Here is a 25,123-nt window from a genome sequence, read left to right on the forward strand (position 1 = left end):
GTCCCCCATGAAGACAGTGATTCCTAAATACTTTTGAGGAGTCTGACCTATTCGGATATTATAGTAAGTGTCCTGGAGATCCATGGTCGCCAAATTGATGGTGGATCTTATAGTTTCCATCTTGTTTATAATAAATCTGTCTGAGAAGGGGATGAAAACTCTAGTTTTTTTTAAGCCCTCTTTTAGGGTAGATACTACCCAGGCAGAGGTGAATGGCGTCAGTGAATGGCATATGGCGTCATTGTGTGTGTCTGCCCCTAGAAGGCTGCCACTTCCTTGACCCTTCTTTCGATCCAGCCTCAATTATTTATTTAATTTTATTTATTTTCTCCTGGTTCTGAAAGGACAGTCTTTGATGAAAGTAACTGTTTTCAAGGGGAAATCCTTTTTTCTTATCCGATGCTCTTTCAAGAATATCATCTAATCTATCCTTCACAGGGGATCGAGCAAAGGCGTTTTTTTTTGACCTGGCATCACCAGGCCATGTACAAAGCCAGATTGCTCTACGAGCCGCATTGGATAGAGCAGCTGACCTGGCGGAAAGTCTAACTAGGTCTGCAGACGCATCTGCTAAAAAATGTGATGCTTTGTTTTAATACAGGCAGGGAAGATGAGATTTCCTCCCTCGGGGTACCAGCTGCTAAGTGCTCTTATAACAGATTTAGCCAGACAGATCGAGATCTGGCTGTGCAGGTAGAAGCAATACTGGGACGCAGCATAGAAGTATTTGTTTTCCAGGCCTTCTTCAATAAACTTTCAGACTTTTTGTCCATTGGATCATTTTTTTTGTCCCACAGATTACATTTGGTGTCCGCAAAGGGATATTTCCTTTTTAAAGGAATTTGTTACAGTTGTTCTTCTTTCAGGATCTCTCCATTCTTTGGATATCAGGGATGTTCTGGATGGGGATGTCCTTTTTTCTTCTTTCTCCCATTTGAGCCCCTTGAATATTTTGATCCTGTACAGAGTGAGTTTCTTTCCCCTCCTGAATGTCCATAGTGGCTCTTATGGTTTTAAGAAGACAGTCAGTCTCTTCAGGCAGAAACAAGGGTTTTCCCGAGCCATCATCTGAGGAAGCAGAGTCTGGATCAGATACAAGCTCTCCTTCATCCAGCTCAAGCCCCAAGTCCTTCATCCAGCCCAAGCCCCAAGTCAAAAGTAAAGAATCTGAGACGTGGATGGGCGTAGGGATTGAGGTGTCATCTTTTGATTCCACCGCCGAATTTACTACTTCCCTAATTGTAGCTCTCATGGAATCAAGGAAGGATGGTGACTTTTCTGTGACCACGTTCTCTGTGCATTTTGGACATAAAGACTTTTGTTTTAGAGGAAAAAGTCTTCCTGCAGATGGTGCACTTCTTGTGTCCCAAAGCTCCCCCAGCTGGTTTAGGTGCCATGGTCTCTGGGCCCTAAGAAAAAAATAAAAGGACTGTAGGGCCAGGAATTTAAAGGACCATGACCTACACCAGGGGTGAATTACTGGGAAAACACCACTGTCACCATGAAATGGAGAAGCCAACCGTAGTGCATAATCATTAGGCGTATAGAAGAGAAATATAAAAGCAGGGATAAACCCCCCCCCCCCCCCCCCCCCCCCCCAATGGGGAGGAGGCTTACCGGGCTGTGGGCAGAGGTGAGCGGGATCTCCAGGCTTCCTTGCTGAGTCCACGTCCACCGGGGCAAGTGTGCTGCTGGCGGTGATAGAGCGATAGAACAGACTGTTCCTCACTCCTTTTTAAACTTCCCGCTGGCCGCGGCACCCGGTAGTGGAGGCTAGAGCGTGAGATTCTCTTGCCCAAGGAGAATCATGCCTGGTGATGTCAGCGCATCAGATCCCGGGGCTGCCTTACACCTAGGAACGTGTAAGGGAGGGAGTGCATCCCCGGGGTTTCCGTTCCCTGCTTTAGCCCTCCCACAAAGTGTGGGGAAAGGAATCAAGTCTGGGCGAGAAGAAATAATTTTTTGCACTCCAGGACAGGCTTCCATGCATCCTGAGCAGTGACGGTCAGTTTGCAGTGTTCGCCGGCGAACACATGCGGGCTGCCATCTTGACTCACCTGTCCGGCCTGTGCTGTGAGCCGGTCTGAAATCGAATGCGGTCACCGGGAGCAGGCAGTTCCGAGAACAGCCCGATAAAGGCTCCCGGAGGCTGTTCTCGGAACTGCCTGCTCCCGGTGACCGCATTTGATTTCAGACCGGCACAGGTAAGGGCTTACCTGTGCATCGCCGGATTGGTGAGTCAAGATGGCAGCCCGCATGTGTTCGTTGGCAAACACTGCAAACTGACGATCACTGATCCCAAGGACAGGAAACGACTGAATTAGTAAGGGCAGGAGGCCTTTTTAAATCATGTGCTTTGTTTCCTGTCCTGGGGGCGGGGACATCCTCCTGTGAGTGTCGTTGTGGAGGCGTCGGGGGGGGGGGGGGGGGGGGGGGAGAAAGCGTATTGGTGGTCACTCAGGGTTTTAATAGTGATGGACTATCCTGAGGATGGGCCATCAATATCTTATTAGGGTGATCTGACCCTCCGTGCCCCCTCCTATCAGCTGTCATGCTGTAGCTCATGAGCGGGAAGTTACAGCTGAGCAGAGGTTGTGTGGATCCCCACAAATCAGATACTGATAACCTCTCCAAGATTAAAATACTGGAAAACCCCTTTAACCCTTAGAGGACTGGCCTATTTAGCGTTTTAATTTTTTACTCCCCATCTTTCTTTTTCTTTTTTTTTTTTTTCTGTTCACATAGCCTTATGAGGGCTTATTTGTTGCAGGACAAGTTGTACTTTTCTAATGCCACCATTTATGGTTGCATACAATGTAGTGGGAAGTGGGGGGAAAAAAAACAAAAGCCATTCTGCCACAGTGTTCTCAGTGTTGTTTATCTATCTGCTCCTTGGGTTTTCCTAGGCTTTGTGCTATTAGTACAGCATAACAGGTTTCTCGATCTCCGCTGAGGAGCGCTGTTGAGGAGTGAAATGTATGTGATCAGCCATATGGCTGATCGCATACATGTGCCGCGGGTCTCTGCTGTTTGAAACGTTAGAAACCCAGCGGCTATGTCGCCCACTACATGCGCGAGTGCGTGTTTTAAAGATGCGACTTCTGCCATACCTATACGGCGGAGGTCACAAAGGGGTTAAAGCGGTTGACAAACCAACATATTCCTCAACATGTCATATGACCAATCGCCTATGGTGTGACATTGCAGACTTCTTACAGCGCCGAGCCAGTACTGGTCAGTTCACCGGAGGCAGCGGGCAAGTAACTCTAATCCCAGCAATTTCGCCCTTCAGATACCATGGTCAATAGCGTCCATGGCATTTGAATGTCTAGACCAGGGGTACTGAAGTACTTTTTGTAAAGGTCCACACATCAGAGTCTGCCGTAGGATGAAGGTCCAAGCTGCAAAACCCCCAAAAATATATAAGGCGGGACAACGCCATTGACGTGTAGCAATTTTTAGTACCTTTTTTATTTTTTTTTTATTTTTTTTAATAATCCACACCTCCAAGCCCACCTAATCTCCTTTCTGCTGACCAAACAGTAAGAATGTCCTTTCAGTGCCCCCTAACAATAATGATGCCCCTTAGACAGTGTGATATCCCTTTAGTGCTCCTCAGAGTGTGATACCCCTAGGTGCACGCTCACAGCAGGGTGATCCTTTGGTGCCCCCACACATTATGGCGCTCCTTAGTGCCCCTGACACATTGCGATGCCTCCTTAGTTTCTCCTCACAGAGTATGAATACCCTATTTGCCTATTTCACAGTAGTAATGCCCTATATGTGCCCCCTTCACAGTAATAATGCCCTTTGTACCCCGTTAATAGTAGTAATGCCCTCTGTGCCCCCTTAATAGTAGAAATGCCCATTGTGCCCCGTACCTCCTCCATAGTAGAAATGCCCATTGTGCCCCCTTCACATTAGCGATGCCCATTGTGCACCCTCGGTGTTAAAAAAACAAAACAAACGCAGTACCTACTCGCCATGTCCCGTTCCTGAAGCTCAGTCCTCTCTCCCTTGCAGACAAAGATTGCACTGAAACACACGGTGGGCGGGGCTTATGCAGATGTTTGGACTGCAGGCTCCGCCCACACAATCTGTGCCTGCAGACTGAATGGAAGTGCAGGAAGACTTCCTGCTTAACTATTCTGTGCGCCGCTGGCCTGCAGGAGGGGAGTAGCGCGGGGAGCTGAGCAGTGAGTGACAGGACCCAGCTCACTACGCTCCAGCAATGAGCGCTTCCATATTGATGGAAGCGCTCATTGCTTCTGGACTGTGGCACCCCCTTAGAGCTGGCACCCGGGTGCATGCAGGGGTCTGGATAGCTGGCAACCACGGTCCGGATTCAGACCGCTGTCCGCCAGTTGAGTACCCCTGGTCTAGACCATAATTGCACCACTTTTTAGACACATTATAGGTGCAGGCACCTTAGTAAATCTGGGCCAATGTGTTGACTGCAGTAATATCGCAGTATTCAGCTTCTTACCCTCTGTTTGTTGTTTAGACTTCCTCGTGCGTTGCTCAGCTTTGTTTCACAGGTAAATCATCATCCGCTACAGTAAGATTAGAGTTTTTCAGTTTTTCATTTTTAATTATTCTATTTTTCATGCTTTCTGCGCACTGAGCTGTGCTTATAGAAGCCGTTCTATAAAGGCTAAGGTTACTTTCACACTAGCGTTTTACTGGATCCAGCAGGGTTCAGCAAAAAACACTTCCGTTACTGATAATAAAACAATCTTCATACGTTATGAACTGATCTGGTTGTATTATCTTTACCATGGCCAAGACGGATCTGTCATGAACTCCATTGAAAGTCATGACCCCCCCCCCCCCCAATGTAAGTCGATGGTGACGGATCCGTCTTGCTCCGCATCCCATGACTGATGCTGCGGTTTGCTCTCCGCCGGAGTCTCCGATATGAGAACGCGACTGAATGGAATGCATTTTGAAGCATTCCGTTCAGTTCAGTTTTGTCCCCATTGACAATGAATGGGGCAAAACTGAAGCTGTTGTGTGTGTGTGTGTGTGTGTTTTTTTTTTTTTTTTTTTTTTACGGTATTGAGCCCCTATGACTGATCTCAATACCGGAAAACTAAAACGCTAGTGTGAAAGTAGCCTAACACATTAAAAAAACTCTTGCATGTATAATTAATAAACGCCAGCGCTTTCACAGCTCTGTGGCATATTGGGCTTAGCACTTTTATTTGAAACACATTCCAGCATCCTCACATACAGGAAATTCTGAAACACAAATAATTCCAGCTTTCTGTTAACAAAGAGGAGCTTAAGTAATTTTCTCAGCATATTTTTCTTCTGTATAAAGTGTCACGCATTCCTCCAAAGCTTTATGCTGCACGATGAAAAGCACTGGTAGCGTTCACATTTTACTCCTGTTCCAGTTGAAAATTGAGTAACTGGGAATATTGGTTGGTTATTGTTGTGTGTGTGTTTTTTTTTTTTTTTTTTTTTAATATAAATGGATGACAGATGGACACATGGAACCTACACGAACTTGACCTGGGCATTAAAATAGACTGTTTTGCATTTATATTAAGGATGTGAATAAGGGCTCATGCACACGACCGTCGGATGTTTTGTGCTAAACACAGATACCGGCTGTTTGCATTCCGTGTTTTCCGGAACGGCCGGTCCGTAATAACTTATTATATTACTTCGAAAGAGTAGGTTAGTTGGATGCACAGGGTGGCTGATACACCAAAAAGGGTGCTCTCAAACTTACAGCGTCACCCCACTGTTAAAAAGCAAAAGTATATATAGGAATGATTGGGCACACCTAAGATACTTGGAGACCAATTTATTAAGGTTGTTCAAATAGTTAATTGATAAAAGACAGTAGTAGAATAAAATGGTAGGAATAAAAACAGCAGTGCGAATTTGGCAGTGCTATTAATGTATAAAACTGTCACGTAATAAAATAAGATTAGATGCGTATGTGACCGAAAGGAGGCTCAGAGTAATGCCTGCCCGGCAGTACCAGTGACTATGAGCCTCGTTGCGACCACAGTGGACAGTAAATGTGAATATTCCAATAACAGTCAATAAAATTATATACTTTATAAATTAAGAATGCCGGGTGGGTAAAACCTATATAAATATAAATGTAAATATCAAAAGTCTGGATGTACTAGGTCGAGATCCTTCTGGTATTGGCACCCACTAACAGCAGCAGAAGAGTGTTTAAAAGAGGTTGCAGGGTTTAAAGTCAAGGTTTCTCTGTCTCTGACCCGGCGGCGTCCCGCTTACAGTCAGAGAACAATCCCGTGATGAGACAACAAGTGGTTCACAGTCTTACCAGTGTTGGAGGGTTCTCCTGATTCGGAGATACCTCGGCCGTCTATCGAAACCTTCCTTCAGTCTTTGCCTTTATAATGAGATGGATCCAGCGGTAGCTTGAGTGCGTCACTTCTGTGATTGCTGCACGTGTCCCGCTTGTTTGGCTCCAAAGCTGCCGGGTTTTCCAGGCTTGGTTTCAGATCGGCTCCGTTCGGTACACTGGCTCAGAGTGGTCTTCAAATTAGTTGGATGCGGTGCACTCGCATAAGATTGGGGGGTCAGACCAGACGCGTTTCGGGGCTATGATGTCCCCTTCCTCAGTGGCTAAACGAGGCTGTGGTCGCAACGAGGCTCATAGTCACTGGTACTGCCGGGCAGGCATTACTCTGAGCCTCCTTTCGGTCACATACGCATCTAATCTTATTTTATTACGTGACAGTTTTATACATTAATAGCACTGCCAAATTCGCACTGCTGTTTTTATTCCTACCATTTTATTCTACTACTGTCTTTTATCAATTAACTATTTGAACAACCTTAATAAATTGGTCTCCAAGTATCTTAGGTGTGCCCAATCATTCCTATATATTATTATATTACTTGTTCGTAATATGGACATAAAATCATATATATACAAAAAACCAGCGGCAGAACCGTCCAAAGTAAATGCGGGTGCAATGCCCAAATGAGAGACCAGCACAGCTCCAAAATACAAAAAAAAATTAAAACCGGCCAGCACTCCAGAGGTAAAAAAGTAAAAAATAAAATAAAAATTTATTCACCCATTGTAGAAGAAAAGCGACGTTTCGGCTCAATACTAGAGCCTTTCTCAAGCCTAATATATGAAAAAATAATAATATTAAAAAAAAAAATATATATATATATATATTATATATAATTTTTTTCTTTTCTTTTCGGGGCTGTGTTACGGACATACGGATGCGGAGAGTCTGCGGTGTGCTGTCCACATCTTTTGCGGCGCATTGAAGTGAATGGGTCCGCATCCAAACCGCAAAAAAATGCGGATTTAATGCAGACTAAAAATACATTTTGTGTGCGTGAGCCCTAATGCTGAGTTTGCATCTACGTTAAGGAGATCCAGCATTGAATGTAATGAGGTTGGGTGGTGGTCCGGCCGCTTTCCACCATATATGCCGGGATTTAGATGGACAAACAGTCGGCATTCTTGCCAGCTCAGGCAACCTGATCTCCTTGACAGGGGTGTGAAGGAGGCCTATGGCTATGTTCTCTGAGACTTTTATATTGATGGTCTAGCCTTAAGATGGGTCAGAAATATCAGACTGGTGGCGGTCGAACTCCTGACACCCCACCAATCGGCTGTTTTGCTGTAGATTCGGCAGATGGAGCAGGTTTCTGCCGCGCTGCTCCCATTCACTTGCCAGTAAACGGCTCCGTTCACTAACTGGGACTGGACCTACTGCAAAACAGCTGATCAGTGAGGGGTTGTGAGTTGGACCCCCACCGATTTTATTGTTCATGACCTATCTTGGGGTACTTTCACACTTGCGTTGATGGATTCTGGCTGGCAGTTCCGTATGCAAACTGAAACCATTTGCGGATCCGTTTCACAAATGCATTGCAATACCGGATCTGTCTTTTCAGTGTCATCGGGGAAAAACTTATCATATGTTATATAATTATATATATATATATATATATATATATATATATATATATATATATATATATATATATATATATATATATATATATATATATATTAATTACATATATATTACACAGGCCGGGAGACCAGATCCGTCCATGCAGCAATTTTAATGCACTTATACATTCCAATGGAAAAAAAATGTCGGATTCCGGCAAGTGTTCAGGATTTTTGGCGGGGAGAAAAATGCAGCATGCTGCGGTTTTTTTTTCTCTGTCCAAATACCGGAAAAGGACTGAACTGAAGACGTCTTGTTGCATCCTGAACGGATTGCTTTCCATTCAGAATTCATTAGGATAAAACTGATCAGTTCTTTTCCGGTATTGAGCCCCTAGGACGGAACTCGATACCGGAAAACGCAAGTGTGAACGTACCCTTAAGGATACATTATCGATATAAAAATCCTGGAGAGCCCCTTTTAAATTAAATGGTGCAATTCACACTTCATTAGTTCAAATGGAGTGGGTCTGAAAAATAAAACTGCGACCAGATGCAATATGAATGACCAGATAAGTCCAAGTTTTGCTAACTGAAATATAATAAATATCTGGGTTTTATTTGTGTCTGATTAAAGTGAACATTTCAGCCCTATCTATGGGCATCATGAGATCTACTAATGAAAATCCTTCCTCACAGGACCGTCTCTTCTCTTTCAGGGATCAGGAGTCCAGTGGGTGCCTCTAAAAAAATGATTGACCGCTATCTGTACAGGCAACCAGGACTGCCCACGGGACTCCTAAGCATAGAAAGAACAGATATTTATATGAATGAAATTTAAGTTCTACTGAATCTCAATATGTATAGTCGGCTCCGCTCATCCTGCTCTATACCATGCCCATACAGATCAGACTATGTGTTCAATGTGACTGATAACGTATAACTGGTAGATTTGAAATGTAAATCCCTGGCTTTTTTTTTTTTTTTTTTTTTTTTTTTTTTTTTTTTGGGGTGGGGGATCTCTCCAGGAGGGTAGTAATCTTAATCTTATGCTACTTGCACACTAGCGGCACTGACCTCCGGCAGGCTGTTCCGTCGGGTGAACAGCCTATTGGATCCTTCCTGCCGCTAGTGACCGTGTGCCTCCAGTCCACAAATTGCGGATCCGCAAAAAAATAAAACGGATGACATCCGTTTTTTGAGGATACATTGTAACAATCCCTAAAACGGACAAGAATAGGGGCTGTTCTATATTTATTTTTTTGCGGGGCTATGTAAAGGCCATACTGATGCGGACAGCACACGGACGCGGAAACAAAAACAGTTTGTGTGCCTGCAGAGTGCACACACAAGGTATCCGTGATTGCTGACGTTAATACGGATATGGTCGTATAGCTGATGCCTGAAAATTCCTGATTTAAAATATTCCCATTTCGTGACCGTGATTTAGTCTGTGGTTACACCCAGGGCTTTTCATATTATTGACCTATTCTCAGGATAGGTCATCAATATCAGAATGGTGGAGGGTCCGGCACCCCCGCCAATCAGCTGTTTGAAGAGGCCTTCTTGCAGCTTACTAAGCACAGTGCCATCCACTTGATGGTGGCTGTGCTTGGAATTGCACCTCAGCCCGATCACTTGAATGGGATTTAGCTGCGCTTAGGCCATGTGACCGATGAATGCAATGTCACATGGCCTAGGACAGGGGTCAGCAACCTTCGGCACTTCAGCTCCCAATATGCAGACTTGCTCAGCTGTTCTTGTTAACTCCATACAAGTGAAAGCTGGATTCTGGGAGTTGTAGTTTCAGAATAGCTGGAGTGCCGGAGGTTGCTGATCCCTGCACTAGGAAGAGACCTAAGCGTTCACGGAGTGCTGCAGCCTCTTCGTACAGCCGGTTGGCCGGGTTGCTGATAGTTGGACCCCCTCCTGACCTCATATTGATGACCTGTCCATCAGTATCAAAATCCCGGACAACCCCATTAGCCTATGGTTCCTCTCTGAGCTCTAATGTAATATTGCAGAAATCTTCACACCGGGGGATATTTGTTAGTAATGTAAGGAGAGAAATTGTGCCATGAGTAACTCCTCTAAAATAGGAAGGATTCTATTGATGGCCACAGGGAACATTGTTGTGGTTGGTAGTGTTCCCCCGTGTCTGATGTACAATGACAGTTCTGTTGCAGGTAGGTGGACAGCAGTTTTTTAGCTCTGTGCGCATAATTATTGGATTTATCTGTAATATTGCCTTGTATCTGTGGCTCTTTTATTACATTTAATTTAGCTTAGCAATGCAAAATACATTTAAATAAATAATCTGACCAGAAACGTTATTTTTGTACATTTAATACCCTAATTTTAAAGTTTTTAATTTACAGCCTTTTTAAATTTACAGCCTTTCATAGCCATCTAAGCTGCTTTTGCTTGTAATAGGCTTTCATACACTGCCAGCAGACTTAATCCCTTAATACTGGCAAGAAAATATTTCCATTAACAGATAGAAAGGCTTCTGAAACTCATCTCTTGATATAGTTAGTCCATCAAATGAATGCCGACGCTATTGATCAGACAGTGGATGAGGGTCTGCTGCGACCCACAGGAATTAGTATTGTATGCGCCAATGCATATCTCATGTCTCTTGTTACCCATTTAAAATCAATTTCAGTTATGAATTATTTTATTATCTCTGCATCATTCATCACTTTTATCTAAGGCTATTTTCACATTAGCGGGTTTTTTTTCGTTTTTTTTTTTTTTTGCAGATCCGTCATCGATCTGCAAAAAAAAAAAAGATTCCGTTACAGTAATACAACCGCATCTGTCCTAAATGGATCCGGTTGTATTATGTCTTCCATAGCCATGACGGATCCATCATGAACACCATTGAGTCAATAAGGGACGGATCTGTTTACTATTCTGTCAGAGAAAATGGATCCGTCCCCATTGACTTACATTGTGTGTCAGGACGGATCAGTCTTGCTCCGCACTACATGGCGGACAGAAAAACGCCGCAGGCAGCGTTTTGGTGTCCGCCTCCAGAGCGGAATAGTGACTCAACGGAGGCAAACTGATGCATTCTGAGCGGATCCTTTTCTATTCAAAATGCATTAGGGCAAAACTGATCTGTTTTGGACCGCTTGGAAGATCCCATGACTGATCTCAGAAACGGAAAGCCAAAACGCGAGTGTGAAAGTAGCCTAAACAAAGATCCAAGCTGTGTTTTTGTATTTTGCTTATTCTTGTCCTGTATGGTCATTGGGCCTTGTGAATATATCTGCGCTACAGATCTATACGGATGCGTTATACAAAGCCTGAGTATAATTTTTTTTTTAAAAAGCCAAAAATGTTGCCCGTGTCGCTTCGGATCCCTGCAGGGTCGCCAATGCATCGCGGGTGACTCTATGTTTTGATCTGCACAACGGGGAGATGTGGCCGTGCAGGGATCTGGAGCAGCGTGGGTTTCGGGGAGCAGGTAGGTATAATGTATACAAGAGGCCCATACATTGGGGAGGTCATTATAGGGGTTGGATAACCCCTTTTAAGGAAGGAGCTGCTGGAATATTGCTTTCTTATTTTGTGACTTTTCTGTGTTCATTGTTTAAAGCGGTTATCCCATGAGTAACGTAAAAAATATGACATCCTCTTTCTACCAAACCTAGAACCAGCCCTGTACCTCACACGGATCCAGAGATAGGCCTCATGCACACGACTGTTGTGTCCGTTGTTCCGTTTTCTGCGGACCCGTTGACTTTCAATGGGTCCGTGGAAAACTCGGTTAATGCAACGTTTGTCACCCGCGTCCGTGATCAGTGTTTCCAGTCCGTGAAAAAAATATGACCTGCCCTATTTTTTTTCACTGACAACGGTTTGTAGACCCGTTCAAGTCAATGGGTCTGTTGAAAAAAACACTGAGGCACACAAGATTGTCGTCCGCGCGTCCGTTTTTTTTCCTATAATTTGCATGGCAAACTTGACTTAGATATTTTTTTACTTTCCTTCATGTCTGGAGATCCTCCAAAAATAAAGGAAGACACACGGAAACAAAAACGGACACGGATCATGGAACAACGGAACCACTTTTTGCGGACCGCAAAAAAAATACTGTTGTGTGCATGAGGCCATATTCCCATTCATTGCTTCTGTTCTGCTAAATTTATTTCAAGCTGTTGGCATATGGGGCGTGCCCATGCTGCAGCTGCTGGCAGTTGATGGATGGAACTGAACATTTTGCTCAGTCTGTGACCAGGACAGAGGAAATAAAAAAATAACCACCAGGTGGCGCTATACAGATTTAATTGAATAACTCAGTAGCTATAATACATTTTTAATTCCATGCGATTACAGAAGTATTCAGATCCAAGTGCTGGTTTGAAAAATGTACAATATTTTCTGTGGGACAGCCCCTTTAAGTGAAGGTGTGCACGCTCATTCTTCAATGCAGTGAACTGTCAGTTACCGTTTTCATTTGCTTCCTCTACAGAATCGGATCGCTATGCAGTATTCTGCATGTTGAGACTTGGCCAGGAAATATTTGATACAGATATGGTTATCGTGGATAAGACAATGACCGATATTTGTTTCGAGAACGCTATTATATTGTAAGTATCCAATTTATGCAGCTGTTTGGATGGAAATTTGTTCTGTCTTCCATCTCTTAAATGACCGTCGGGACATCGATGGTGCTCGCTCTTAGCTGAATTAGTGCGGCGTGCAGCCAGCGCTGTGCATGTGGAGTCTGATGTATCTAAGAGATGCAGGATGCTCCCCATTCTCCAGCCATTGATTGACAGATATTTCCCCATGCACGGTAAGGCCATCTGCACACATTGCAGAATACGTGCGGTTTTTCCGTACAGATTCTTGTGTGGGGAAAAACTGCAGCATAGTACAGTACCAGAAAAGTGTACGGCGTTACACAAATCTCGCTTTGCATTTATTTATTTTTCTGTGTAGAAATTGACCTGCCGTGTGGATTTCCGAATCGGCAGCATGTCAATTATGTTTGCGGTTTCACCCTTTTTCCAATGAAGGGTGAGATTTGTGGCAAAACCGCATCAAATCCACACCAATAACCTCAATAACCCCAGAAATTGCGGATTTTGGTGCGGATATAGTGCAGAAACGCATATAAATCCTCATGGAAATTCGTGAGGATCTTGTGTACGTTCACCCGCACTCGTGTGCATGTGGCCTAATAGGGAGGAAGATATTAATTAGAAGCATGAGGGCGGGGTAGCCTCTTGTGCACATCGCTGCCATCCCACTTTAAGGCCTCATGCACACGACCCTATATATTTGGCGTCCGTGTGCATTGTGCATTTTGTATTTTGCAGAACGGAACAGCTGGCCTCTAATGGAACAGTACTATCCTTGTCCGTAATGCGGACAATAATAGGACATGTTCTATTTCTTTGCGGAATGGAAATACAGAAACGGAATGCACCTTCATTAAAGAAGTTGGAGGAGCAGGAGCGCGAATGAGTGACGTTACCCTGCCGGCCTGCTAGTTTGATAGGGAGTACTACTACAGGCGATTATCGTAGTTTAACAAAGCAGGATTGAGGATTACATGACTAGACTTTACATATGAAGACTGCTGTGAGCGGGGCCCGGTGTAACTGAGTACAGTGACTGCATCGGGCCCCGCCGCAAGTGCAACGGCAGTTGTGGGCCTCCAGCCCCTCCTCCCACCCGCGTGATAGAGCTCTGATACATCGCAGGACGCGCTGTGCAGCATAGTGGCCGGCGATGTGTCAGCAATGTAAAAATGGCACCATTCGCTTTATAAGACGCACTGCAATTTTCCCCCCACTTTTCGGAGGAAAAAAAGTGCATCTTATAAAGCGAAAAATACGTTCTGTCCAAATTGTGTCCATATGATGTAGTACATTTACAACACTACTAGAGTATAAATGCATCCATCTGATACACACATTGAGTGAAGGGATAATTGAAAGTTTATCTCCTTATCTGGTTTTATATTTTAGTTTATTTGCTCGTATGCACACAGTATTATGTATTTTTAGTTCTGTATAATACAAGTATATATGTACAGTGTATATACTGTTCAGGAAATATTAGCACCTAATTACAAGTAAAACCCATCTTTTCTGGAGGTATCCATTTCATCTCCCCTTCTTTTACCTTCCTGGGCTTGACTATGAGGATCGGTTTGGCAGAGAGGTTGGAGCTTGCCCCGATTTACATACCAACAGATATACAGAGAAGGAAAGTATGTAAAAGACCCTTATTTTCAGACAAATGCGTGGAAGCCAATTAGTTTCAGATTGACCAGAAGGCAAGTGTGCGTTCTGTGAATTTTTGTCTTTCAAAAAAAGCAGCATGCTGTCATGTTTTTTTCAGGCATTTTTATCTTACTATAAGGGAGGGGAAAAAACATTATTTTTTCACACAACGGTGTGGAAAAAGTCACTAAAATCTCTTAAAAATCCACGTTGAAAAACGCAGGTGCAAATGTGTGTAAGGACCCTGCACTGGCATACAGGTGAGAAATGAAGAGGATGCAGCGCTTACATGAGTGTCACAGCCCCTGCAAGAAGTTGAAGGTTGGTTTTGCTGAGCGACAGACCCGCACTGATTCGATAGTGATGGCCTATCCCTTTTGATTTTAATCTCTGAACCCGGACAAATCCCCATTTTCACCCAGGCAGCCCCCTAGATATGAGCATCAGAGCATTTCATGCTCCAGTTCTCTCCTTTCGCCTTGAATCGCACAGGGCAAAGGCTTTATTTGAAGATCCAGTAACGTACCGGGCTCTCCCTGGGAAAAGCAAGGCAGAGGAGTCTGCCCAGCAGTGAGCCCGATGTCGTCACCGGCAGTAATTGTCAGGCTTTAGCGCTGCCCTAGCCTGTAAAACGGCTAGGGCAGAGCTAAATCCTGCCCATCAGAGCTGGTGATGTCAGCGGCAACACTGCTAGGCCGAAGCCTCCGCCTAGCAGTGAAAAATGTAAACAAAAAGCCCTTGCCCATGCTCGAGTGCTCATATCTGGGCGGGGGGGGGGGGGGGGGGGATTCCTGGGTGAAAATAGGGATATGTCCGGGTTCAGAGCTGAACCCCCTTTAATATTGCACAGCTCAGTGGTTAGCAGCCTTTGGGTCCTGGGTTGAAATGTGACCAAGGCAAGTATTGCATGAAGTGTGCTTAAATACCCCTCATGCTTGACAGGCTAAAATGTGAGTGATACAGTAAGCTTGCAGCTCTGCAGAATATACTGCTCAAAAAAATAAGCGAACACTTAAAGGGGTTGTCTCACTTCAGCAAATGACATTCATCATGTAGAGAAAGGCACTTAGTAATGGGTTGTGGTTATACATATTGCTTCCTTTACTGGCTTGATTCAGTCTTCCATCACATTATACACTGCTCGTTTCCAGGGGTTATGACTAGGGGTGAGCGAATTTCAAATTTTGAAGTTCGTGTGGTGGTATTTACTGAATTGCGTTATGGATTCCATTACCACGTAGGGTTGGGCGATATACCGGTATCACGATATACCGCGGTATTAAAAAAACGGCGATATGGCGATATCGCCGTTTCCTAAATATCGCGGTATTTCGTGACGTCTTAGACCGCTTCTAAATCCGCGGCCGCCCGCCCCAGCGTGAAGTACCGTACGGCACATTTACAGAGTACTTGCGGCGCTCTTATCCATTCGGCCGGCGTGAGGGAGGGAAGGAATACTGTGACTCGCATTCCCGGCACCCGACCTCTGAGAGGACTCTGTGATCCGCGCAATTAATCCCAGCGCGGTGATCACAGCGTCCTCTCAGAGGTCGGGTGCCGGGAATGTTCTTAAGTCCCTGCATTGGTGGCAGCAGTGGGCAGTTCCGATCGGAGCCCCAGCAGTGTAATGCTGGGGCTCCGATCGGTTACCACGGCAGCCAGGAAGCTACTGAAGCCCTGGCTGCTATGGTATGTTAGTAAGCAGCATTATACTCACGTGCGCAGTGGCCGCCGGGCGCTCCTTTTTCTCATAGGTCTGTGCGGCGCATTGCTAATGCTATAAGCATTAGCAATGCGCCGCACAGACAGAAGAAGGAGCGCCCGGCGGCCACTGCGCACGTGAGTATAATGCTGCTTACTAACATACCATAGCAGCCAGGGCTTCAGTAGCTTCCTGGCTGCCATGGTAACCGATCGGAGCCCCAGCATTACACTGCTGGGACTCCGATCAGAACTACCCACTGCCACCAATGATGGGGGGACGACCCTGTGGCCTCCAAAGATTAATATTGGGGAGGGAGGAGGGGGGCCCACTGCCACCAATGATGGGGGGACGACCCTGTGGCCTCCAATGATTAATACTGGGGAGGGAGGGGGGCCCACTGCCACCAATGATGGGAGGGGGACCCTGTGGCCACTGCCACCAATGATTAATACAATTAACGTCTCCTTGTGGCTGCCCCCATACAGTGTAACGTCTCCTTGTGGCTGCCCCCATACAGTGTAACGTCTCCTTGTGGCTGCCCCCATACAGTGTAACGTCTCCTTGTGGCTGCCCCCATACAGTATAACGTCTCCTTGTGGCTGCCCCCATACAGTATAACGTCTCCTTGTGGCTGCCCCCATACAGTATAACGTCTCCTTGTGGCTGCCCCCATACAGTATAACGTCTCCTTGTGGCTGCCCCCATACAGTATAACGTCTCCTTGTGGCTGCCCCCATACAGTATAACGTCTCCTTGTGGCTGCCCCCATACAGTATAACGTCTCCTTGTGGCTGCCCCCATACAGTATAACGTCTCCTTGTGGCTGCCCCCATACAGTATAACGTCTCCTTGTGGCTGCCCCCATACAGTATAACGTCTCCTTGTGGCTGCCCCCATACAGTATAACGTCTCCTTGTGGCTGCCCCCATACAGTATAACGTCTCCTTGTGGCTGCCCCCATACAGTATAACGTCTCCTTGTGGCTGCCCCCATACAGTATAACGTCTCCTTGTGGCTGCCCCCATACAGTGTAACGTCTCCTTGTGGCTGCCCCCATACAGTGTAACGTCTCCTTGTGGCTGCCCCCATACAGTGTAACGTCTCCTTGTGGCTGCCCCCATACAGTGTAACGTCTCCTTGTGGCTGCCCCCATACAGTGTAACGTCTCCTTGTGGCTGCCCCCATACAGTGTAACGTCTCCTTGTGGCTGCCCCCATACAGTGTAACGTCTCCTTGTGGCTGCCCCCATACAGTGTAACGTCTCCTTGTGGCTGCCCCCATACAGTGTAACGTCTCCTTGTGGCTGCCCCCATACAGTGTAACGTCTCCTTGTGGCTGCCCCCATACAGTGTAACGTCTCCTTGTGGCTGCCCCCATACAGTGTAACGTCTCCTTGTGGCTGCCCCCATACAGTGTAACGTCTCCTTGTGGCTGCCCCCATACAGTGTAACGTCTCCTTGTGGCTGCCCCCATACAGTGTAACGTCTCCTTGTGGCTGCCCCCATACAGTGTAACGTCTCCTTGTGGCTGCCCCCATACAGTGTAACGTCTCCTTGTGGCTGCCCCCATACAGTGTAACGTCTCCTTGTGGCCGCCCCCATACAGTGTAACGTCTCCTTGTGGCCGCCCCCATACAGTGTAACGTCTCCTTGTGGCCGCCCCCATACAGTGTAACGTCTCCTTGTGGCCGCCCCCATACAGTGTAACGTCTCCTTGTGGCTGCCCCCATACAGTGTAACGTCTCCTTGTGGCTGCCCCCATACAGTGTAACGTCTCCTTGTGGCCGCCCCCATACAGTGTAACGTCTCCTTGTGGCCGCCCCCATACAGTGTAACGTCTCCTTGTGGCCGCCCCCATACAGTGTAACGTCTCCTTGTGGCCGCCCCCATACAGTGTAACGTCTCCTTGTGGCCGCCCCCATACAGTGTAACGTCTCCTTGTGGCCGCCCCCATACAGTGTAACGTCTCCTTGTGGCCGCCCCCATACAGTGTAACGTCTCCTTGTGGCCCCAAGTGTTTTTTTCTTCTAAATGGGCATTTATCGCGATATATATCGTTATCGCGATAAATTTCTTAATATCGTTATCGTGGGTATATTTTTGATATCGTCCAACCCTATTACCACGGACCATATAACGCAATTTCATGACGGAATGCAAAATGGAATGCCTTTAGAGTCATTCTGTTATTCATTTCATCATATCCTGCATAACAGATCTGTCCGGTTTCAGTTATGCTGGAGAGGACTTCAGCATAACGTAGACTGGATGGATCCGTTATGCAGGCCATAGTTGTCTATTATGGCGGAATGAATAATGCCTCGGAATGCGTAATGGAATGCCTGTTAGTCATGGAATTGCGTTATGGTCCGTGGTACCAGAATCCATAATGCAATTCAGTAAATATCACCACATGAACCTGCACTTTAACTTCAAAATATGAAATTCACTCATCCCTAGTTATGACCACAGCTGGGGTGGAAGCTGCTGCGCGTGCGTGCCTATGCGCGCTCCCGTGGTCCTGGCTACCAGAGATGGGTGCTTTTTCCTATAGTGTGAATATACAATCGCCACTGCTGCAAACGAGCAGTGTATAATGTGATGGAAAAATGATTCAAACCAGCAAAGGAGACAATATGGATAATCGCAATACATAAGTAAGTGCTAATTAACTTTGGCTACATGATAAATGCTATTTGCTAAAGTGAGACAACCCCTTTAAGCATCACAGTATAAGGCTACATGCACACGAACGTAAGGGGTCCGTATTGCGGTCCGCAATGCAAAGGCACAGATCGTGAGGCAGCCGCATGCGGATCACGGACCCATTCACGCATCCGACGGTCCGCACAGCAAAAATGTAGTGCATGCGCTACTTTTTTTGCGGTGCAGAGGCACAGCCACAAACACCACAAAGCACTCCGTAGTGCTTCTGTGGGGTTCCGATCCGTGCCTCCGTTCTGCATCTCCGTGATTGCGGACCCATTCAAGTGAATGGGTCCGCGATCCTTGATGCGGGATGCACACGGCCGGTGCCCTTGTATTGCGGACCCGCTGTATGCGGGCCACTTTCACATTAGGAATATCAATCTGTCCAGTTATGAAGCATAAGTGATTGTGAATTTACGTCACCTGCTTTGGTGCAAATCAAAATACAAAAGGTGCACTAAAGAGACCACAGCAAGACAACTCCCAAAAACGGAATGGGTTTGCAGGTGGTGGCCACAGAACGTTAGGGTACTTTCACACCGTATGCCCTCCGAGACATTCGGTCAGTGAGCGGGCCATATGTCCTGCAGCGGCATACATCATGCGCACAGCATCATAGGTTACTACGATACTGTGTGCATCGTACCGTCCGTGGGACTATTGTCGTGCACTCGTGATCATATGAGTTCTGGACAGTAGTGGGCCCGATGCGCACGGTATCGTAGTAACCTATGATGCTGTGCACACGATGTCTGCCGCTGCGCGAAATATGGCCCGCTCACGGACTGAATGTCTGAGGGCATACGGTCGTGTGCAATCACCTCCAATAACCCACTGTCCTTCCCATTTCTGACCAAGCTGTCGAAACGGACTTCATGAAAGTGGTATGAAGGTCCAGCGTCCTGTATTGAGACCTGTGTTCGCAGTCCAGCACTATGCAGCTTGATTGACATTCAACAAAGAACATCAGAATTGGCCGGTTTACCATTGGTGCCCTATTCTCTTTACAGATGACACTGAGCATGTTTGACAAACGTGAAAGCGTCCAGAGACACTGTAGTCAATTTTATGCTGCCTGCTACATAACTCAGTATGACTGGTTTGGCAGTGGGTAGGTGGTAGTCTGGCAATTTCTTGGAAGGTCACACAAACCTCCACATGATAGCCAATGGTTCCTTGCCTGCTAAAATCTTTAGAGCCATTGTCAGACCTTATACTGGTGCAATGGGTCCTGTGGTTTCTTCTAGAGAAGGACAATGGCCAGCCTCATGTGGTCGGAGTGTGTAGGCAATTCCTGGATAATGATGGTATTGACAGGCCCTCATTTTCCCAATGTCCAAAAACTTCTGGACATTCTTTTAGTGCATTGAACACCGCCAAGTAGCACCACAGACTGTCCAGGAGCTCATTGATGCCTTTATCCAGGTCTTGGAGGAGATCCTTCACCCTCCCTCCCCAGGACACCATTTGGAGCATGCCCAAACCTGGTCAGGAGTGCATGGGGGTCATACACACTACTGAGTCACATTGAGTTGCTGTGATTAAATTCACACAGATAGGATCTGCCGGTGATGTGTGTTGAGAGTGTGTGTGTGTGTGTGTGTGTGTTTTTTTGATTGTAGGTGATTTGGAATCTAGCCCTCAATTGGTCACTGGGGATGAAGGAGGTTTGTGAGGAAAGATCTAAATAGGACTGTTTGTAGTCTTTATTGTTTATGAACTCACCTTTTTATGTGTTTTCATGTTGGTCTTCATTAATATGCTCTTAGTTTGATTCTTGCAGCACGATCAATCTCTTCTGCTCATATGCTGTAATGTAGCATGCATATCTTTTTATTGTGAGTTATTAATTTACAGCACAACAGATGTTTACTTGCTTTTGCAGCACTGAAGCAAGGCCAGACTTTCAATTAAAGCTGGAAGTATATAGCTGCAGCATGGAAGAATCGTCTGTAGCAAACACTCCCAAGAAACTCGCACGGAGGCTTAGAAACTCAATTGGGAAATCTACAGGGAAGAAATTTAATTCAGAACTTGAAGAATCTGAGCCAGAAGCTCTTTTTTCCTCCAATCCTCACATGCCGTGAGTTGTGCTTTCAGCGTCCATTATTATTAATATACATATATTTGGTCACTTTGTAGCCATCTTTAAAACAATGTATGGAATCCTAGAAGGGAAAAAACTTTTAGTTGAGGTTTTGAGAAGTTTGAGCAGAATTGAGACTATACAGTATTATGTTTTTAGAGACTATTTCACAGTAATTTATTTCTCCTTAATATAGAATGCAAAAAATAATGGCCATTTACAGGTAAAAAAATAATAATAAACTCTCCTCATCCCCTTGATCACGCTACAGCAGTCTCTTCTATCTTCATTCAGCAGGACCTGTGATGTGCGCGATAACGTCACCGTGCTTACCACGTTTGCAGATCACATCATGCTGTTTTTATTTACGTTTATCTACATTTTACACAGCGCCCCAACTTTTTTTTTTAAATTGAGGTTGTGTTTAAAGTGAATCTGACACACTGAAAATGCAGTGCAGAATCTTCTAGAGCAGTAGGCACTGAGCAGATTGATATAGTTTAGTAGTCATGTGGGTGGTCTTACTCAGTGATTGCCAGCTATCTCTCAATGCACTCTTAAGCCGAATGCACACGGCCGTGAGCGGTCCGTGGTAACCCGGCCTGGATTCCTGCTGAGAGCTGGAGTGTACGGCGTCATTGGTTGCTATGATGCTGTGCGCTTCATGCCACCGCTGCACTACAGCAATACACTCTTATAGATCATACGAATTACTGTAGTGCAGCGGCGGCATGAAGCGCAGGGCGTCATAGCAACCAATGACGCCGTGCGCTCCTGCTCTCGGCAGGAATCCAGGCCGGGTTACCACGGACTGCTCACGGCCGTGTGCATTCGGCTTTTCCATGTGACAAGTTTGTTGTAAATAATGCATTTGTTATAAACCCTGTTTTTCATAATGACAATTGGAGCTCACACAGTGGGCTGACCTTTCCTATATTTTGCTGTGTAGACTGGGGTAGGATCAGCAGTGACCTCTCATTATCATTAGAGAGTGGAGACCTTTATGCTGAAGGGCTAGAAAATGCCAGGTAGCTATATTGTACCCACAGATATGGCTTTGTAGTCATCTCCCCCTATACTCTGTGGTCTCTATAGGAAGGGCTATATTCACCTCCTCACATTTGTTGTAGCCATTAAGTACACACTCATGGTTGCACTGTCTGTACAACTAATGTAGGCACAATACTCAGGGAAATGGTTAAAAATGAAAAAAAAAAATTGCTACAGCATTTATTAATAAAACAAACAAAAATTTAATTTCAATAACCTCTGTAGACAATTAACATTGCCAGGTGTTCAGTCTTACTGAATCAGCAGTGGAGGAAGAATCGCTGATATAAGTGATAATTAATGCATTTTGTTTAACCTTTTAGGGGAGCAAAATACAGGCTTTTGGCTCATATTACATTCACGCTGGATAGTGTGGAAGATGGCTTCAGAACCCATACCCTTACTATCACAGGACATGGTAAGTGTCTGCACATATGCATACGAGTTCTAATAAGTTTCTACCCCATGCTGCTGTACCTGGGTAGGGGGGAAATAAAAAAAACTCACTTGCTCCATTCCGGCTCGCTTCACTGGTCTTCCCTGGCAGCGATGTGTCCCCAAGCGATACAGAGCACAAACCAGCGGGACACAGTTGAGAATGTTATAGATATATAATTACACACAGATCCAGCAGCCTGAGATTGAAATTTAAAAAGTAAAACAAAGCCAGACTAATGAGTCCATTACTGACCACCATAGTGTTCTTTTGATGTATTTCACAAGTGTAAACATAAGGGTCCGTTCACTCTTCCACAGGTTTTTTGCAGTCTGCAAATTGCTAATCCGCAAAACACGAACACCACATTTTGTGGATCGAACATGGCCGGCACTATGATAGAAATGCCTATTGTCCGTGGCTGTGGACAAGAATAGGATATGCTCGATCTTTTTTTTTGTGGGGGCAACGGAACTATGGATGCAGATAGCACATTGTGTGCTGTCCACATCTTTTGGGGCCCCATTGAAATGACTGGGTCTGCACCGTTCTGCAAAATTGTGAAACGAATGTGGGCCCATTCATGCAGACGTGTGACTCGAACCTTATACCGCAGAGAAACTGTAAATACCGGTAATCGGGGAGTTTCTAAAGTCTAGGAACAAAAAAAAGGTGTTTTTATACACTTTTAGATTTAAAAAAAAACATTCTTGTAAGAATTTTGGCGAGATTTATCTATCTGTGCCTCTTTTTTGGTGTAAAAAGTCACTACGCGTTTGCGACTTTTTTAAATGCCACTTGTAACAAATTTTGTCATAAATGGCCTTTCCTCTCTGCCCTTACCCCTTTCTGAAAAGGGACTATGGCAGCGGTCTGTCACATATATCTTCATTTTCAGGCGCAAATAAGACAGAAATGTACAGCAGCTCAGAGCTGCCGTAGATTTCATTCTGCTGGACTATGTGCCTAATTTATGACTAGGCCAGCGCCACACCATAAATTAGGAGTGTTCTTCAGCAGCGCTGGTTTTTGATAAATCTCCCCCTTTGTGTTCTCTATATGAAATCAATTTTTCCTAACTTTTTGAAACTAGTGATCACGGGACACATTGCATGAGCTATGGGTGCCCAGATCTCTTATCATATCATTATGCAGTGGCAAAGTCTGGGGTGGCCCCAATGCTATGCTGGGTCCCCTGGACACCGTCTAGGTGTCACCACGTGTTGCTGCTCTCCGGAAAGGATGGTAAGGCGTGGTGTACCCCAATGGGAAATAAGTCCAGAGAGTCAGGGTCTGCAGTAAACCAGGGTGATTCTTTACTGGAGGAAATCGGGTACAAACAAGGCATTGGGCTGGCTTCTTCAATCTCCTCCCTGGCAGAAGAAGGTTTTGTTTTTTTTGCTGAGGAAAGGCCTGAGCTAGCTGTCCCCCTTTCTCTTCAGAAGGCTGTGTAACCCTATCTCAGCATCTTCTGGTCACTCAGTAGTCTGGCAGAGTCTCCTCCCTAGCAGAAGAATGGTTTGCCGAGGAAAGGCCTGAGATAGCTGTCCCTCTCTCTCTCAGAAGGCTGGCATCCTGGTCAAGGGCCCACGGTCTATAGCTCAGTAGTCTGGGTGGCTCCTTGGTCACAGGGCTAGTGACCCATGGTCTGTTGCTCAGCGTCCCCATCTCGGCATCTTCTTCTGGTCGCTCATGCAGGCTGGCATGAGTCTCCCCTCCAAGCACTGGTCCCTATCCGCAGCTCTCTGACTGCTCTCCTTATATACAGTTTTTGCTAGACTAGAACCTTCTAGTGGGAGGTGTGCAGTGGAGAAACTCGGCACAAACAGATATATTGTTTCAGCTCCCGTCTGGTATAGACTTACATTAGACCTTTAGTGATATTCAATGGCAATGACACAGCAGGTTTTCCAGACAAAAACAAGTTTCCAGACATAATAACATAGCTAAAACCAGACATTTTAAAAGGTCAGGCTGTCTGCTTTTTGGTGGTAAACAAGCCTGGGTTTTTCCCTAAAAAAACATGGTGGTAAACAACGTCTGGGGTTTTCCCTCCAAAACATGGTCTACTTTAAGCCCTATGGCAGCTGTGGAAAATTACCAGCTTCTCCTTTAAAGCCCTAACAGTCTTTCAGTATTCATTAGCCCATTCCACAAAGCCATGTAAATACAGTGATAATGAACAGGATGTAGATCACAACAACATATAAAATGCAGTTACACAGTATTAAACAGTATAAGTTAACCCTTTTAAGAGAAATAAAGTAAGAAGTTTTAACTTGGCATAGGGGATATAGGCAAATGTCAAAGTACTCCCTACTCCAGAGCACTACAATTACGGCACATCATAGAATATTAGTTTTCGGCTGGACTGGCTAACTATCTTATGTGAACGGGCCTCAGATGGTGTCTGGGGATAGATGGATTGGGCATGTTGAGAACTTGATCCTTTTCTTCTTCACGAAGATGAGCCTCCACCAGAGGTATCTGGCAGCAGCTTATCCCCATGTCCCCCATTTAGAACACATGCATGCTAGGCTGAGCGTGCATGTGGAAGAGGGAGTCAGGAGAAATGGCTGAGCTACTAAATCAACCAGGCGACTTTTACTTTATTGTGGCTAATGCAACATTAGGGCTATTTTTCCCGGTTTTTATTTTTTGCCAAAATATTAACTGTGTGTTTGCCTCTCATTTACAGAGGATTCCTCTTTCTGGCTTCCATTGTATGGGAATGTATGCTGCCATTTGATTGCACAGCCCACGTGTGTAACTGATGAAGTTGTTAGTGGTTTCTTTAACCAGCAGGTAAGCGCTCGTCCACAACCCAGACCAGCAACTTCACTGGATAATTTATTTGCTTGTTGTATTTGGCTTCATGTATTACAGCCCTTCCCCCGCATTTTACACAATTTATCATTTCCCCCTCCCCCATGCTAGTTTTCTGGTGTAAAAAAGTCACAATCCCTATTCTTGCG

General features: G+C 45.5%; 1 protein-coding gene across 1 annotated transcript in view; it reads left to right on the plus strand.

Moving 5' to 3' along the window:
• Nucleotides 1–25,123, plus strand: part of RTKN2 (rhotekin 2) — a 106,200-nt gene that overhangs the window by 36,987 nt on the left and 44,090 nt on the right. Inside the window, exons 5-8 of the mRNA XM_044298198.1 lie at nucleotides 12,399–12,516; nucleotides 20,462–20,659; nucleotides 22,036–22,130; nucleotides 24,847–24,953. Of these exons, the coding sequence (XP_044154133.1) occupies nucleotides 12,399–12,516; nucleotides 20,462–20,659; nucleotides 22,036–22,130; nucleotides 24,847–24,953 (518 nt within the window). The remainder of the gene's footprint in view (nucleotides 1–12,398; nucleotides 12,517–20,461; nucleotides 20,660–22,035; nucleotides 22,131–24,846; nucleotides 24,954–25,123) is intronic.

The sequence above is a fragment of the Bufo gargarizans genome, chromosome 6 (genome assembly GCF_014858855.1).
Source record: "Bufo gargarizans isolate SCDJY-AF-19 chromosome 6, ASM1485885v1, whole genome shotgun sequence".
NCBI classification, from domain to species: domain Eukaryota; kingdom Metazoa; phylum Chordata; class Amphibia; order Anura; family Bufonidae; genus Bufo; species Bufo gargarizans.